This window comes from Fusarium odoratissimum (genome assembly GCF_000260195.1).
Source record: "Fusarium odoratissimum NRRL 54006 unplaced genomic scaffold supercont1.1, whole genome shotgun sequence".
In the NCBI taxonomy this organism is placed as follows: Eukaryota; Fungi; Ascomycota; class Sordariomycetes; order Hypocreales; family Nectriaceae; genus Fusarium; species Fusarium odoratissimum.
In genome coordinates this window covers 2926059-2943275 of record NW_022158687.1, presented here as the reverse complement: position 1 = coordinate 2943275, position 17217 = coordinate 2926059, and the positions used below count along the sequence as shown (strand labels likewise).

Here is a 17217-nt window from a genome sequence, read left to right as displayed (position 1 = left end):
TTCTGAACCGTCTCAAAATGATCTTTCTCGAGCAAAAAGTTGCTTAGAGCTGCCCTCCCCCCGGCAGCCAAGACGATGCATTGGGTCGCAAATACGGTAAAAACAGTTGACGATCGCCTCCGATGCTCGGCGGTTTACTCCACTTCTTGTCGTTTCGGCCTTGGCGCCATGTCACATTGCATCTTATCATATCAATCACACCATCTTATCTGATCACCATCACATTCTCTTTGGCCCAGGGTTTCTTGGTGTTGCTGGCTCATTTTTAGCCCGCCAACACAATTGGCGTATCCCACACTCTTCTCCGACTCACTAGACTAATACTACCTAATCATCCTGGCTTATCTGATCCTCAACCCTGGCCGCATATGTACACGCGTACGTTGACCAGATACAATAGAGTTCTGGGAGGATAAACGTTTTACCTGTCGCCAATATACTCTCGCATCGACTCCACCATCTAGTACAAGGGTTCTCTGAGCTGAGGCTGCTGAGCAAAATGTTGGTCGAAATCCTCACTCTCGGCCCCCTACGATGATCCTACCTCTTCTGAGAGACCCATCAAGTCCATGTCATCATGGACTGTGCCAAAGCGCAGAGTGCAATGCAGGGCCATTGTATCCATCAGCGCATGGTTAGATGCCCAGACCGACCACACTTTCATACTCATAGTAAATGATACTCGCATGACAGGGTCTTCTTGGCTCAGGGCTCCTGAATCGGCTTTCTGAACGACTACTGACGTGTCGCATTGATTGCCGAGATTGCTCTGTCCTCTACTGTCAAGTAATTGTACTTCCTTTGAACGACGCGAGAGCCTTTTCGTGGGTTACTAAGGCATCGCTGAATTTTTGACGGGCTCTGTTGGTGACAGTCTCGTTACTCAACTGGCAGTCAGTCATTGGATGTGCTCTTCTAAGAAACCTTCGCTTTACCCCTCGATCGACAGCGACAGCCATGGCCGTCACACTTGATCAGTCGGGCACAGAGAAGCCGAAAAGGAGCTTTCTCTCGGTAGGTCAACACCATCTCCAGGCCCCAGATGAATGCTGTAAGCAAACGATACTGATACGCTTGTCAGTCTCTCAAAACCTGTTTCATCTACCTCGAACTCTTGTTCGCTGCGGGTCCAACATGGATCGATTACTTCCTCATCGCGTTGGGTACTCTCTGCGCCGTTGGAGCTGGTGTTCCCTTCCCTCTTATGGGCGTCCTATTCGGCCAGCTCATCGATAACTTCAACGGAGCCACTTGCGCCGCCGGTGGTAGTGGCTCCGGAGCGAGCGATGCAGCATCTGATCCTCTTGACTATGAGAATGCTATCAACGACAAGGTCATAAAGACAGCATGGATTGGCGCTATTGCACTTGTCCTGATCTATGGCCATCTGACCTGTTGGAACATCATCAGCCAGCGTCTTGCTCAGCGGTTACGGACTCGCTATGTTTCCGCACTTCTGCGCCAGCCTCCAGAATTCTTCGACACTCGTGGAGCATCTGGGCAAGTCTCAAGCCGACTCCAAGGTGATATCACAGCTGTACAGGCCGGTACATCAGAGAAGGTTGGCAACATCATCACAACCATGAGCTTCTTCGTCACTGTCTTTATTATTGCCTTCACAAAACAGCCAAGACTCGCCGGTATCCTCATTTGTATGCTCCCTGCCTTTCTTCTTTCCGGAATACTAGGAGGAAGATACCTGGGCAAATTTGTGGTCAAACAAACGGAAGCATCCGCTGCAGCCTCTTCCATTGCTTCCGAGGCTCTGTCGCACGTTGCAGTCGTTCAAGCTTTCGGTGCCGCTCCCCGCCTTGAAGAGAAGTTTGCAGAGCACATGGCCCGTTCTCGCAAGTACGCTATAGCTAAATCTTCCATTGCCGCTATCCAGACCGGTTTGCTGTACTTCATCGCTTACTCCGGCAATGCCCTAGCTTTCTGGCAAGGCAGTAAAAAGATCGTTGAATCCGTGGCACGCAACGACGGGAGCACGACTGTTGGTGAGATTTATGCCATTGTCTATCTTCTCGTAGACGCTTGCGTCATGCTGGGCGGAATGGCACCTACTCTTCCATTTTTAGGAGCAGCCGTGGGTGCATTCCAGCGGCTCAAGGAAGATATTGATGCTCCTTCATCCATCGACGGCACTTCACGAGAGGGGGTTGTACTTCCTCCAAGTGCGGCAAAGACCCTGACGTTCCGCGATGTGTCATTCGAGTATGCCTCTCGGCGAGGCCAGCCTGTCCTTGAGAACGTCAACCTTGACTTCCCTGCGGGAAAATATACGGCGATTGTTGGGCTTTCAGGGAGCGGCAAAAGTACTATCGCATCACTGATAGCACGTCTGCATGATCCCACCAAGGGCACGGTCGAACTGGAAGGACACGACTTGCGAGAACTCAACGTCAAGTCTCTCCGAAGTTTTATTAGCTTCGTTCAGCAAGAACCCTCGCTTCTCGACAGGTCCATTCTTGAAAATATCGCACTAGGTCTGGTGAACTCTCCAAAGGAGTCCCACCAACACCTCAAACCATTGCTCAAGGGCCCCGAGCTTGCGAAGATGGCTGCCAAGGGCAAGGACGCACTAGATTCGGCTGCATCTCTCGGACCCGAGTTCGTCGAAATTGCCAATTTGATCCGTCACGCCACTGAGCAAGCCAATGCGGCCAGCTTCATTGAACGTCTTGAATTAGGCTATGGTACGACTGCTGGCCCCAAGGGGTCGCTTGTGAGTGGTGGTCAGAGACAACGCATTGCACTTGCTCGGGCTTTGATCCGTGATCCTGAAATCCTTGTCCTGGACGAAGCAACAGCAGCTCTCGATTCTGCCAGTGAGAAGAGAATCCAGCTCGCTGTCGAGAGGGCTGCTGCTGAGAAAAGAACCATCATCTCTATTGCGCATCGTTTATCCACTATACGTAACGCCGACAATATTGTCGTCATGAAGGCTGGCCGAGTCGTTGAGCAAGGAACTTATGATGATCTTATGGCCAAAGAGGATGGCGAATTTGCGCACATGGCAAAACTGCAGACAGTCGGCAATAAGAGTGACACAGGATCTGTGGACGGCGAGTCGATCGGCGCTTCAACTCTCCGAAATGATACGCAGCCGAACGAAAAGACCGAGGTTTCTGGGGCGAAACAGTCACTAGATTCCCAGATACTGGGCCGGGAGAAGGAAGAGACCAAGAAAAAAGAAGAAATAGCATCAGATGATCATGAGCTGGACGATGTGAAACCTTTCAGCTCTGTCATCAAGGGTCTTGTCTGGTTGATTCGACCATCTCTGGGCTGGTTCACCCTCGCCATGATCGCTGCTGTCTTCGTTGGGGCTACATTTTCTGGTTCCGGAATAATATTTGGCTTCACTGTTGGAGCGCTCAACCCTTGCGCAAATACCCTTGACCACATAAGATCCATGGGCAACATGTTCGCAGGCTTGTTCTTCATGCTCGCAGGCGTGGAGCTTATAGCTAACTTTCTTGCTTGGCTGGGCTTCGGCATTGTCGCTGAAAGGCTTCTCTACAACCTGCGGGTTCTGTCGTTCCGATCCTTGCTGGAGCAGGGCATCCACTGGCATCAGTCTGAAGGACGAACGCCGACCAGCCTTCTTGGCATCATTACCAAAGATAGCATGTCTGTAGGTGCCTTCAGTGGTTCAACTTTCGGTACCGTGTTTGCCATCCTCATCAATGTTCTCATCGCGGTCATTATCTCCCATATCTTTGCTTGGAAGATTGCCTTGGTGTGTCTTGTGACGCTTCCCATATTGCTTGGCTCAGGCTTCATGCAGCTGCGCATGCTGGCGCGTTATGAAGAGCGACACCGCGAGGCCTTCTCTACTGCCACCGCACTTGCAACTGAGGCTATCCAGTCCATCCGTACAGTGGCAGTCCTGTCCCTTGAGAATGAGTACATGGAAGGTTTCGCCCGGTTATTGAAGCCTCCAAGGGAGCAGGTTGTACGCGCCTCAGTCACAACTAACATCTGGCTGGCCATTTCATACACAACCGGTACCTTTATCAACGCTCTCGCGTATTGGTGGGGCTCACAGCTCATCATGAAGGGAGAGTATACTCAGAAGGACTTCCTTATTATATTGGTCGCCATGTTGACGAGTGCCCAGCTTTGGAGTGGCATGTTCTCACTTGCTCCGGAATTCTCTCGTGCTCGCCTGGCCCTGTCTCGCGTCATGACGGTGGTCAACATGGGAAGTAGCACACACGCAGGAAAACCTGGACAGGATCCTTCTAAGACTGGGAGGGATATTGAAGCATCCGGTGGAGAAAAGTCTCTCAGCCCAGCGGATAACCATAGTCGGGGAGGTGCAAAGGTGACGTTCAAGGGCGTTTCCTTTGCTTATCCTAGCCGACCTGATGCCACTATACTCGACAATGTCTCCTTCGCGCTCTCACCTAACCAGTTTTGTGGTCTTGTTGGCCCTTCAGGAGCGGGCAAATCGACCATCATGAACCTGGTTCAGCGTCTGTACGAGCCCACATCTGGCAGCGTGCTCATCGATGATAATGACATCAGCAAGCTTCCAGCGTCATTTCGAGATACAATTGCTCTAGTCCCTCAAGATCCTGCCCTCTTTGATGGTAGTGTACGTTTCAATGTTGGCTTGGGAGCACCTCCCGGTCACGAAGCCACAGATGATGAAATTAAGGAAGCTTGCCGTTTAGCGAATATACATGATGTTATTGCGGCCCTTCCTGATGGCTACGATACTGAATGCGGCCCCTCAGCTTCTCGTCTATCAGGCGGTCAAAGACAGCGCCTCGCAATCGCCCGTGCTCTTGTTCGTCGTCCCCGGCTACTGCTCCTAGATGAGAGTACCAGCGCGCTTGACGCCGCCAGCGAAGCAGCTCTTCAAGAGGGTCTCGAGAGAGCATCAAGGGGCACGACGGTATTGGCTATCACTCATCGGCTGCATACTGTGCAGAAAGCCGACATCATTTTCATCGTTGAAAATGGACAAATTATTGACAGTGGGCGGCATTCTCAACTAATGGAGCGGAGGGAAAGCTACAGACTGAATGCCATGCAGCAGATGTTGCAATGAAGGGTCAGTCGATGAAAAGACATAATGTGACTTGGCATGTATAAATTAGATGTTATAATTTGTGTATGTACTTCATCAGAATAATTTTTTTATTGATAGGTTTAGTTGCAAGTGTGTAACTCCCAAGCAGCGTATCGTCATGGTTGAATCCACATCAACTCGAAACATGTATGCGACGATTGGACGTTTGCCGTTCGAATCGCGATAGGCCTCTGATGGCCTTAGATTCTAGGGCTGATTAAGCGCCAATCCCTAATCTACCTAATCCAACTCTAGCTGGCATTTGCCTGGAGCTCACAAATTACATATCATAACCAGTATATGCATATAATTAATCACCTCATGTCAAAGCCTTTAACGTCCCACAGGCCTCATCCCGTCGCTTCCTACCTCGACCCCACACTCTAACCCAATGGCTGAAGCCGTGGGAACTGCCCTCGCGGTAGTAGGCGTTCTCGGCCAACTCTTCGACGGCTGCGTTAGAGCCTACAGCCTCTTCACCGCAGCAGCTAACCTTGACACAGATAGCCAGAGACTTCTATGTAAAGTACGCATTGAGGAGATGCGCCTGGTCGTCTGGGGCCGGGATTGGGGTGTTGCGGAGGGGAGGCTTGAAGCTCATCTTGAGAGCACAAGGAATCCCCAGCTGAGGAGTTTGGCACTTCAAATCCTCGAGGAGTTGCATAGCGCAGTCACAGACTTCAAGAAGCTGAAGAACAGATACGGGCTAGTTGATGAGGGGAGAGCCAGCTTGGAAGTCACTGGATCGAAGCCAAGGAAGTCGCCTTCGCCTTCGCCTTCAAGAAAGAGATCAAAAGATGATGAGAGTCGCGGCTTGAATGGTGCTTCAAGGGTAGCAAGTGAAAGGAATTGGGGGAAGGAGATGGGTTTAAGAGCAAGATGGGTTATAGCAGGTGAGTCCCCGAGTCCATCTGTCATATCCATCAAAACAGAACTGATCGCTCGTAGATAAAGACAAATTCATAAACCTGCTAAGGGACTTGCGAGGTTATATGTCCCCTCCTGGATCAACAGTTCAAAAAAAAAAAGCTAAAACCTCGACTCTAGACTTCAACGATGGCCTCGAACGCCTTTTTCCAACCTCCCATCTCCCATCGTTTCAACGGGCTTGGACAAATCAGCTCCTCGAGTCTGCACAGCGTGACGTTACTCAACTTACTCTCCTTGAAATAGCCTCAGACGGTGTCTACCCCAAGCTCACCACTTCGGCCAACCTCAAGAAGCTCCGAATCAACCTAGACGCCAAGCCCCAGGCCTCATTCAAACCGACGTTCGCTCTCAAGGTTCCCCGTGCTGCACTTGATCTCAGTGGGGATGGTGGCGATGGCGGGAGAAGTACAGGACGGCATGAGAGCGCGGGTGATGTTGTGATTGAGTGGGTTGACTATGATCGCGATGATGTGGATGAGCGTGTAGCTCATGTGCGTCGTCTTGACGATCTTGCTCGCATGATGCACTCCGCTTCCGATTGCCATCCTGACCTTCATAGCATCGACTGCGTAGGCTATGTTGACGATACTTCACGGTGCAGATACGGGCTCGTATACAAAGCGCCCTCGCCGTCTTTCTCGACGCTCCATGAACTCATCGCCAGCTCGGACCTCAAGACCCCTAACCTCGATGATCGAGTCCGTTTGGCACATACGCTCGCCGTCGCCTTATGGTCTCTGCACTCACTTGACTGGCTTCATAAAAGCCTCTGCAGCTCAAACATTCTCTTCTTCCCTTCAGCCTTTTCAGCATCGGCTCACTCGTCAACTGCTGCTGGGGCACTTGTACCAGATATACAGTGCCCTTATCTGACGGGTTTCGATGCTTCAAGACCAGACCTTGATACCGCGCTCTCTGTCGCGCCCCGTAATCCTTCTATCCTTACGCTACACCGACACCCAGCTTCCTTGCGAGGCTTTCCTCACTGCAAGCCCATGGATATCTATAGTCTGGGTTTGGTGCTGCTCGAAATAGGTCTCTGGAAGGTTCTCCAAACATACCATAAACCACACTACTCCACGGGTCGATGGCGCGACAAGGTCCTGCGTGCGGCTCTCGTTCCCGGTCTGGGTAGCAAGGTCGGTAGTCGATATCGCGATGTTGTGGACAAGTGTTTGGCTGTGAGTGAAGAAATGACAAGTGCTGAGGCTGGCAAGGTAATAGAAGATGTTGTCACAGCTCTCGAAGCCATCCGGACCTGACAGTGAACTTCATATGAACTGGATACGAAGCAATATAGATAGATTATCAATATGGGAAGCTTAGACCGTCGGTCGCCAGACAGAAATCCACAAAGAATGAACAGTATAAGAGATGTATGTATTTCAGCTCTTGGAAACTTATATAACCGTCGTAAAAACCCGCTACCGTCTCTTCTTCATTGCCCCCTCTTTGACTATCATCAAGAAACAACAAAACCCAGTGCAATGCCAAACCAAATAAGTCCACAATAATAATTTCAACCTTGCCTGCCTGTACGCCATCGCAAATTTGAACTCCGGTATGCCTTCAGTCTTTCCCTCATCCGAGATAGTATGCATTATTCACGTCTCTCTAGTTGCCCTCTCCTTGACCACGACAAACTCCATCGAAGTCGTAGCCGTAATGATCCTTGTATGCTGCAGAAACTGAACTATCTTGCAAGTTTCAAATGACATTAACTGAAAGCCAAACACTTCTCGGTAAGCAATCATGCATGGGAGAAGAATCATTAACATTCAAACATAAACCGCTCGTCATCCTCTTCTGAGCCAGAAACGCCAATGCATGAGAGACGTTAACATTGCCCGTGACGTACGTGAATCATGATCGTGACGTGGAATCGTACAAGTGTCTGTTACGCTTCGCGTTAGAACGCTGAAGCGGCTGGACTCGCTGTGCTGGTGCTTTCTAAGCTCCAGAAACTTTACGGGCCGTCGAAGCTGCCGTCACTGACGCTCCATGATTGGCGCTGCCTACTCTGCCGCTGGTCTTTCGAATGCCAGCAGACTCCTTTGCCCGAAGGGGAGACTCTCCCTGGCGCTTGCTGCCGCGAACCTTTGTCAGAACGCCAGGGGTACTAGCAACTCGTTCGACGTGCTTGGTCCGCACAGAGCCAATGTTCTCAGCGTCGTGTGATGCATCGTTGTCAATCGTGTAGATAGCTGCCGTCTGGCTAACCGAGCGTGTCTTTTCACTGCGAGCCGGTGATTGGGAGGTCGCCTTACGATGACGGCGCATGCGCAAATGCAACTCCTCGTCAGACTCTCCGCCGTGAGCCTGGCTGTGCGTCGCAATGTACTCAGCTTCTTGCTCAATAGTGCGCTGCTCTTCAACAGCGAGCCCGTTGGAAGTTGAGCGCTGGTAAGGGTGATGACGATCCCTGGCAGTCTTTCGCGGTTGGCCCGGTGTAGGAGCTGGTAAATAGTCTTCCTGGACGCCAATATTATTGCGGTCGTGGTCGACTTCACTCAGCGGAGTACGGTTTGAGGGGCTTCGATTGGGGGGTGTCGAAGCCTGGCCGTTTCGAAGTGTTGTCTTTTGCATGGCACGAATGGGGGTGCTGGGAATAGGGTTGGCAGCAGCCATCTCCCTCCTGAGTCTGCGCTCAATTCTCTCCTCAACCCACCATTCGCGGAATGTGCCCTGGTTCAAATGGAGCCAGTGCTGTTGAGGGCCAACAACCATGCCAGGTCGCATGAAGCGCATGAATGAGATAACTTCATTGGCGGTGAAACCGTGTCGGTAAATGAGATAGGCACCAATCAAACAACCTGTGCGGCCGAGGCCAGCCTTGCAATGAACAGCAATTCCCTGCTTACGGACAGTGATGGTCTCGTGAGCGAGTCTGATGAACTTACGGACAGTCAAGAGCGAGGGACATGTGCCGTCGTCAAAGATCATGTCCAGGTGCTGAATACCCAGCGCCTCAAAGTACGAGGGGGAGTAGAGTTGAGAGTTAAGTCGGACCACCAGGCCAATGTTCTTCTCGGAAAAGTGCTTCAGCACATTCTTGAAGGGCTTTGGCAACTTGGGATGGGCATCCACGGCGGCTAGCGTCCGTGGAAGCAATGGGTACAGATCGGATCCCTCTGTGATTTTCTGGACCGGCGCGTGCTGGGGAGAAGCAAATGCCAGGAAATGGGGAGTGATCCAGTTGAAATCACCATGTTCGACTCTCTCGAAACGCTCGTATTCGTCAAGATCGAAGTTGTCTAGATCGCAGCACTTTTCTTCCTTGGCCTTCCACACACCATAGACAACATCTTGAACGCTAATGCCATAATCGGCTTGACTGTAACCCGCGTCTCGGAATGGCATCAGAGGAGGATCGACCTGCGCAATCGGGGCAAGGGCCAGATGGGGAGGCCAGTTCTGTATGAGGACCATGTAGCATGCGAGCATACAAGCGGCGTTCGCGCGACCTTGACTTGATGTTAGTTTCCTTGCGCTTCGTACAGATTACACGGAAAGGCTCACTTCTAGGGTCAGCAGCGCTCCAGAAAACAATGGGGCGGTCCTTGTTTTGCTTTGCGCCTAGGATATCATGGAATTGGATGGCGAATCGGTAGAGGTGGCCGATGTGCAGAGGGCCAAAATCATGGTGGAAAGCGTTGTACAGAAGAGTATCGTCGACGGTGAAATAGCATGGCTGCGGTCGGTTCGACTTGGCGGCGAGCGGGGTCGCACCCGCAGCAGCTCGTTGGCTTCGCTTCTTGGGAGAAGCTGGCTGAGGCTCCTCGGGGTAAGGGAACGGGGTGTCTGGTGTGGGAGGATGGATGTAGGAGGCAAGGTAAAGCCGGTCTGAAATATAGTTTAGCCACGATGTTGGCAGAAGCATGTTGTGAACATTGATGTCGATGAAGCAAGGTGGAGCCTTGAGCAGCGGCGAAAACTGAAAAGGATAACAATGCGACATGGCCCTGAAAAGCCAAGCAGCCATCGTATGAATGATGTGTTGTAGAGAGTAAAGATTTACCTGGTATGTACTCGACTATCTGCGCCATGTTTTGCGATTGCCTGGTAGAAGGAGCCATGTTGTTGTTATGTTGTTGATATTGACTTGCGCTTCAGGGAGGCTGGCGGTGGGACCGTCCAGAGGCTGTTGTTGAACAAAAAAAAAAAAAGGGCAGGGGCTTTCGAATGCAGTCGGAAGATATCAGATTATAGCAAGATATACACAGTCAATGAATTGAAGCAGCGGCGATGTCTCAATGTGACGAGCGACAAATGACCAGAGCAGGCGGTGACCGGGGATGAATTGCCTTTGACAGTTCAACGGGAAGCTGCAGCGCTGAGTGAGCTAAATAGGTAAGGTAAGGTAGGTGAGGTAGGCTGGCGTTAACAGGTTAAAGAAGGGGGTTCTTCAAGTCCAGCTCCAGCGCGGACAAGAGAAAGCACCAAAAGCCAGAAGGCAAAGCTGGGGAAGGGAAAAGAATTGAAGTTCTTGGTTGACGATGTTGATGTAAGATTGGACACTGGGCTAACGATTCTTTTGTATGGGCGATTGTCGTTGTTTTTTGGCCCCTGCCCGAAACAGGTTGCTCCTTGGTGCTATTGCCATAGCAACAGTGAGTTTTTAACTTGGCCCGGGCCCTGGACCACAACATACCACTCCGCTCCAGCTCCAGCCCAGCTCCAGCTGTAAGTCCCATGCGACGTTGGTCTTGGTGGTATTAAGCAACCAGCACTTCCAGTTGTTCCTCACGCGACTGCTATTCGCGGTAATAAAAGCCGTTCTAACATAAGGTAGGTATCTTTGTTTCCCCAACTGCCTCTATTTGATGTCCTAAGTACCCTAAATAATCAATTCTGTTTTGATAGACTTTGTTATGATATCAGACTACACGGCTATAGCTCAGCATAAACGCTTACATCTTAGGGAATTTAAGGAACTAGTGCTACATCAGGAGTATCCGCAATTAAAACTGCAAGGCTTGTTTCCTAAATGGAGCAAATGCAACAGATTCCAAGGGTATTCAAGTGATTAGATTCTACTATGGTAGTTATTGTTATGATTGAACCGTCCCCGGCTGTGGCTTTTTCTGTGGCTGTGTCACAAATCTACAACGTCAATGGTCTAGAATTTACCGCCCGGTTCCTGTAATAGATTCCCCCACGGCCAATCAATCTCATCCCCACGCATCTATCAGAAACCTCCAATCTTTTTCAGGATCAGAGTCGCACACAACTCACCTCACTCACATTCAAATACATATCCTCTCACTTATACTCACTTCTAACTCAACTATCTCAAAAGAGGCCCTCTTCACTATCGAATCAAAACGCAAAAATTCCCAGGGGTTGACGTTCCTGTCCTTTCGATTTCGGGCCTAGATCTCCATTCCTTGTCACGGCAAAGGCCAATGCTAGCATCGTCATTATAAAACTACCGCACAACCAGAATATTTAAGCATCGGGAAACGAATAGATCGATCACAACAAGCAAGAGAGATTAGAGCATCGCTACCAAAGCAGTGACCACTTCCGCCACAGTCACAACCATGACCGCCATTCCCGATCCCGAATTTCCCTGCTCGATGCAAGCCACCCCCCTGTCTTGTGACGATGACGACCCCAAGTCTGAGGCTACTAAGGCCAAGGCTGGCTGTTGTTGTTATTGTTGTTATTCTCGTTCTCTTTGCTGACCCCTACCCTGGTTCTCAGTGTCCTCAACGTCCCCTTTCCCACCGTTCGACTGGCCACAACCGCCCTCAAGGCCATTCAGGTGGACCCTGAACTCTCCCCACTCGTCAGGCGACAGCTCACCGTTGTCCCAGCGCCGACGTCAACGCAGGGTTCTCCGTCTGGCGGCGATGCAGATGTCCGGCTTCTTGAGGTTCAGTACAGGGCCACAACCAATCGAATGCTCCGAGTCGCTGTCAACGGCTTCATGGAGAGCTTGAAACTTGTGGTGGAGGTTATGGAGCAGTTAGATACCGACGTTCTTGATCATCAACAATAACAGCCATCCATATCACATAACAATAAACAATGCTCTAGACCCCTAGCCAAACTACTTCACCACATTCATCCTTTAATTCATGTCACTCCTCGACATCTCAGAGCTTGGACCCATGTCTCGCTTCACTGTGCTTGTTAACGTGACCTTTATTATTTAGTTCTGGTATTTCCATGCTCCACAACTCTTATGAGGCCGTCAATCCCTCGTTTGCTAGGTTATCCATTGCCTCTTCTAGCGATTTCAACAAATACACTCTACAACAAGCCCATCTAGGCCCAGAGGCACCCGTCTAGTATCCCGCCCTGTTCAACACCCCAAGCAAAACGCCGAAACAAGAATCGCTGCCGCCCTTGAGGATATTACGAAGAGAGTTGACCCCATCACGTACCAGACCTATCCAATTATGTACCAGGGAAGTTCCCGCCTGTTCAGCGCCTGTGTGTATCATGTGGTGAGCTAGATGCACCCAGATCCTCTTTGTCATGCCTTTTCTTTATCGTCTGTTGACCCTTGCAGCCCTTCCAGTCGTCTTTTAAGTTCCTCGACCTCTTTCTTCAGATCGCCGTTTTCTTTCTCGAGGCTCTTCATGTGCACAATGGCGTTTTCGACAACACTGGCCTTGCTGTTTTGCGCGTTCGCTTGCTTCCCATCCTTCTTGTCACCTTCATCCGCAAGATTCGTCTTGTCTCCACCAGGCAATAATCCAGCCATGACCTGTAAGGCCGAGTTAATTCGGTTACGGCGCCCCTGCTCTGCAATTTTGTGCGACGTTCGCTTTGATGTGAGATTTGTTGAAAGTTCGCTCGGATATGAAATTCCTGGCACCTTGTTGCCCTCGAGGATATTTTGGTAGTTGGATTTCGACATGAGCAATTGCGATGCAGCACTCTCCGCTGGTGTCATACCCGGTGTGCCGGGTAGAAGAGGCTTGATGCTAGGGGATATTCTAGGCAACAGTGCAGGCGAAACATGTACTGAGCCTGTTGACCTTTTCCTGTTCGACCGAGGCGCGAGCTGAGGAGTTTTCCGTGCGGATGGGCCTGCCGAACCGGGAGCTAATTGGGGGCTCGCACTTGCTGATGCAGGTCCCGAAGCCTTGGGGAATACTGGTGATGGCAATGGCTGAAAGCTCGATCCTCGTCGAGACATAGGTTCCACAGAAGGAGACTGCACAGAAGAGCGCGAGATGACCGGGGTCATGGTCTTGCCAGATACCGACTCGGGCAACTCAAGCGATTCAATGTGTTCAGACACAACCGGTTCTTGAGGCCCATTTGCCTGCTTGCTTGCCCTGGATGCCGGGAGTTTCATGAGCGATGCGGGAGTAGCTGGAGCTGGACGTGAATCAACAGGGCCAGAGACAGGCGTCTGCTGGTTGCTCGACTGCGCTTGGATGTATGGCGATTTGCTGGTCGATCTCCTATTGGGGATTGGCGGCGGGGGCATCTCCGAGAGGGCCTCAGGGGATACCGATGAGTTCTCCTCTGCCGAGGTCTCGGTAGAGGTCGCAGGCATAGGAAGAAAGGCACCATTGTTCTCTTCAACCTCACTGAGTACATGTGAGACGATGGCCGGACTGGGACCTGTTTTCCGACGCTGAGGCTTGACAATGGGAGAACTTCGGATGCTAGCCTTTGCCCGTGTCTTGGTCGCGGTCTTTTTCCTTGTAGCCTTCTTGGGCAAGTCCAAAACGGAGGTAACGGGAGCAGCCGATCTGTCGAGATCTATATCGATTGGTGAATTATTGGTGTTCGTAAGGCGCGGATCGTAGACTGTAGAGGGGTCGTTCTGCGCGTGGAGAGCTGGTGAAGTCAGAGGACTAAAATAGGCGCTGGGAATAGTATAGCCACTGTCCATGGAGAAGTTGGGATCCAAAGGGGTAACTGCGGGGGAAACGAGAGGTGTGAATGCCATCTAGAACCAAGTTAGCAACAGGACATGTAGAGGCGGGCGTTGGTGATGGACTGGAGTCTTACATCTTGCTCTTTCATGCGCTGGTGATAATTTCTGTCGTAGGCACCTGATGTTGGAATTTGCTCAGCCTGTGAATAGAACTGTCCACTGTTGGGCATCTCAAGACTTTGTGGTGTAGGGGGCACTGAGTGGTTGTGATTATGGAAGAAAGCCACCTGCTGCTCTTGCATCTGGCGCTGCTGCTGTTGGAACTTTTGTTGTTGAAGATATTGAATCTGGGCGTCGATATTAGAAATCGGATCGCTTGCGGGCGTCATCATGTGCGCGGGAATGGTTGATTGAACCGTAGATGTTGACATGGGCATCGTGTTTGGTGTAGACATTAGACCTGGATTGTCGCTGTCGGTCATTATTGTGTCGGGGGCATCTCGCGCTTGGCTCATCAGACCCTGAGCAGAGCCATCTTGGAAAGATTGGAAGTCGAAGTGCATGCCATCGCCCAAACTTCCCATGCTGCTCATGTCGAGAAATTGATGAAAGTCGTCCTCACCAGTCGAGGCCATTGTCTGGTCCTGCCCGTTCCATGCCGTCGAACTCATCATGGCCGGGTTGCGGCGGGTGTTGATCGAATAGAGGCAATTACAAGTGAGTTTATCTGATCAGCCGGGCGAGTCGTGAATTGCGCCAGTCAAGGCTGCACAGGATGGAACTAGTCGTTGAAGCAGCACTAAAAGCGGAGAAAGTTGACACCAAGCGAAGGTGACGAGAGATATTTACAGAATAGAAACAGTCGATATGCAGTATCAAGATGCGTTCCAGTCGGACTTGGTCGGTGAGTAACTAGCCGATCGGCGGAGATACATGCAATGGAAATATCTGACAATGGCGCAGAGACGAGAAAGCTTGCGATGCCGCAAAAGAGTTGTGATGGGGCCGAGATTGGAAGCAGAGGCCACGATGACGATTTGACCTGAGAGACAGTAGAAGGTGATGAGAGGACCAGGGAGACCGTCAACTGTTCTGGAGGCGATGTAGGTGTAGATGCCAATGAACTGTGGGAGAGGAACCCAAAAAAACGAAGACGCAAGCGTGGACGCGGACGAAAGACGAGACAAGCCGATGTTAACTCGGACTGATTCAACTCTTGGTCAATTAAATCGAAGAGTCCAAACCAAAGGTGGTTGGTCGTATAGTGGCAACCTTAGCACAACTACCTTAGGTAGGTTCATCTAAAGTGGGCGGGCGACGGGCAGTTGCTTTCTTTCCAGACGCTGAATGTAGAGAGACTTTTTGTCGACAGAGTGGAGTTTACCTATTGCCCGTAGGTGAGAGTGGGGTTCTCGTACGCTCCGTTTTGGTGGAGAATAGCCAGTCACCATTCTCTTGCCCTATGCTTAATGTGAACTGGAGGAGGGCAGGCGGGGGAGGAGCCTGAGGAGCCAAACTGTAGCTTTCGTTTCACTTTCTTGTCTGCCACCATGATGGAAGCAGTTGTCAATCCCGCCAGGGAAATCCATCGAGCGACTTGTTAAAGAGCAGGGACCCAATAAGTACCAGTACTTGGGGAGTGGGATGTCCCCTCCATCATTCATCCATCTCCTGCAGGACATTGTCAGCTGGGGATCCCCAATTAGAGGATATCGTCAAGGGAGATGGTGGGAGGGTCATTCCATGGCAGGGGTCAATGCCCGTATCTGGTTGGTGTAGAAGTTCATTTCTTTGGTGTCATCCAGGGCCAGACGCCAGAAGAACCTTCACGAGCATGGCTCACGGGGTGGGTTTTCTGTCCGAGATACTAACTACTGAGCTCGAGGATAATGGACTAGAGCTGGGTTGAAGTTGCATTGCTGACTGTCTTTCTTCCCTCACATGATGATTTCCATCTTGACCTCTGTTCTATTTTACAGTTTTACACGCTCTTATTCATGTGACCAGACTCTGTGACACCTGCGGCTGCTGCCAGCGTGGGATGTCCCTTGTTCCGAGACTCTTCTGCAGTGGTCTCTCACACTAGAGGCTCCAAGGAAGAAAATCGGGATACTTCGGTACCTACCTAGTGGTAAGGAGTTTCTTGATACATGTCCAAGGATGGATGTGTAGTACCTTGAGTACACGAAGAACGATCTGGCCTACTGACACTTGTCTTAGAAGTTTTACTAGGAATTCAGGACTTTTACATTACCTACCTACCTACTAACCCAGGGATCACATCAACGCAACTTCATCTTTTCCTTCGTTGAGGGGGAACGCACGGTACCCGCGGACAATTCTAAGTGGTGGATATCCGCCTGGTCTATGCGTAAGGTTGGGTGTTTAGTTTAACTGCTCGGGTTAGCTTCAGAGACCAGACTCTCTCCTCCGTAATAGGCCCTGTAAAACTCATCGCTGGGCTATGGCTCGCCTACCAGAATTGGAATTTGGCCGTGCTGCATGGGGGCCATGTCAGGTCCATCCTTCCCCGAGTTTCTGGACATGTTTGAGCTTCTGTTTGGGCGACCGATGTGTTCAGGGCTCTGTCTTCTTACAGATCAGTGGACAAAGGATGTACCTTTGTACCTTAGTAGGTACTTACCTAGAATGCATCTCACACGAGGTGGCTATGAATTTTTGCAATGCCTAGAGCCAACTTCTTTAGGGACTTGCCTGTATGGTCGGTAGCTTCAGGCATTACTGATCATCACTTTTGAGAACGAATATAGCTATATATTTCCTCGCATTGTTATTCTCTCCGGGGCTGTACGGCTCTAATTCGTGTTTCAGTGGACCTTAGCTTCTCCAACTCTTCTTCAATATCATTCCCCGAATGCAAAGAAGCTTGTTGAGCCTCTCCATCGAACTTCATCCACTCATATTCATATTCCACATTCAACATTACTCCGGATGATTCCCTCCCAATCCGACTACCCTCCTCCGACGATCAGGGTCACCCTTCACCCCCGGCAACATCTTCCGTAGGATAGCAAGGGGAGGCAAGAAAACTTAGGACCTCTATCCTAATTAACAAAAAGACTTGAGTAAACTCTAGTATAATTTAGTACCTATAGATTTAGGGGAGCTTAGATTAGTTATTTTTGACACCTTGGTTCAACGTCAGAGGTTTTCTTGCCTCCTGGGGGATAGGTACGGAGAAATCTGCAGAAAGCTTTATCATCTGTGCCTTGCATTGCATTGCAGAAGGATTAGCATCCGAGGCTAGGTTCAAACGTGATTCCTTTCCTAGTTTTTGGCTCATAATCGTCCAGTCCCTACAGTCATGTTGAACCCTCATCCCAAAGAAACACGGCCA

At 50.6% G+C, this 17217-nt stretch overlaps 5 protein-coding genes across 7 annotated transcripts; 3 read left to right on the top strand and 2 right to left on the bottom strand.

Annotated features, from left to right (window-relative positions):
• Positions 1-233: 233 nt before the first annotated feature.
• FOIG_01023 (uncharacterized protein) lies at positions 234-5205 on the top strand. Its single transcript, XM_031197571.1, has 2 exons — positions 234-1014; positions 1082-5205. Exons 1-2 carry the CDS (start codon positions 958-960, stop codon positions 5060-5062), a joined length of 4038 nt encoding a protein of 1345 aa, XP_031073338.1. The 5' UTR covers positions 234-957; the 3' UTR covers positions 5063-5205.
• Positions 5206-5312: 107 nt separating this feature from the next.
• Positions 5313-9479, top strand: FOIG_01022 (uncharacterized protein). Of its 3 annotated transcripts, XM_031197570.1 has the most exons (4): positions 5313-5540; positions 5587-5976; positions 6032-6070; positions 6131-7440. In XM_031197570.1, exons 2-4 carry the CDS (start codon positions 5625-5627, stop codon positions 7273-7275), a joined length of 1536 nt encoding a protein of 511 aa, XP_031073337.1. In that variant the 5' UTR covers positions 5313-5540; positions 5587-5624; the 3' UTR covers positions 7276-7440. The 3 variants fall into 3 exon arrangements, with proteins under 3 accessions (XP_031073337.1, XP_031073335.1, XP_031073336.1); XM_031197568.1 differs by having other exon boundaries at positions 5313-5976; positions 6131-9479; XM_031197569.1 differs by having other exon boundaries at positions 5329-5976; positions 6038-6070.
• FOIG_01021 (cell division cycle 14) lies at positions 6147-10583 on the bottom strand. The gene is made up of 3 exons (XM_031197567.1): positions 10032-10583; positions 9533-9856; positions 6147-9477 (listed from the first exon to the last, which is right to left on the bottom strand). The coding sequence occupies exons 1-3, from the start codon at positions 10087-10089 to the stop codon at positions 7964-7966; spliced, it is 1896 nt and encodes a 631-aa protein (XP_031073334.1). The 5' UTR covers positions 10090-10583; the 3' UTR covers positions 6147-7963.
• Positions 10584-11134: 551 nt separating this feature from the next.
• FOIG_01020 (uncharacterized protein) lies at positions 11135-12106 on the top strand. Its single transcript, XM_031197566.1, has 2 exons — positions 11135-11594; positions 11720-12106. The coding sequence occupies exons 1-2, from the start codon at positions 11557-11559 to the stop codon at positions 12015-12017; spliced, it is 336 nt and encodes a 111-aa protein (XP_031073333.1). The 5' UTR covers positions 11135-11556; the 3' UTR covers positions 12018-12106.
• On the bottom strand, positions 11203-15233 carry FOIG_01019 (uncharacterized protein). Its single transcript, XM_031197565.1, has 2 exons — positions 13994-15233; positions 11203-13931 (listed from the first exon to the last, which is right to left on the bottom strand). Exons 1-2 carry the CDS (start codon positions 14531-14533, stop codon positions 12498-12500), a joined length of 1974 nt encoding a protein of 657 aa, XP_031073332.1. The 5' UTR covers positions 14534-15233; the 3' UTR covers positions 11203-12497.
• Positions 15234-17217: the final 1984 nt, after the last annotated feature.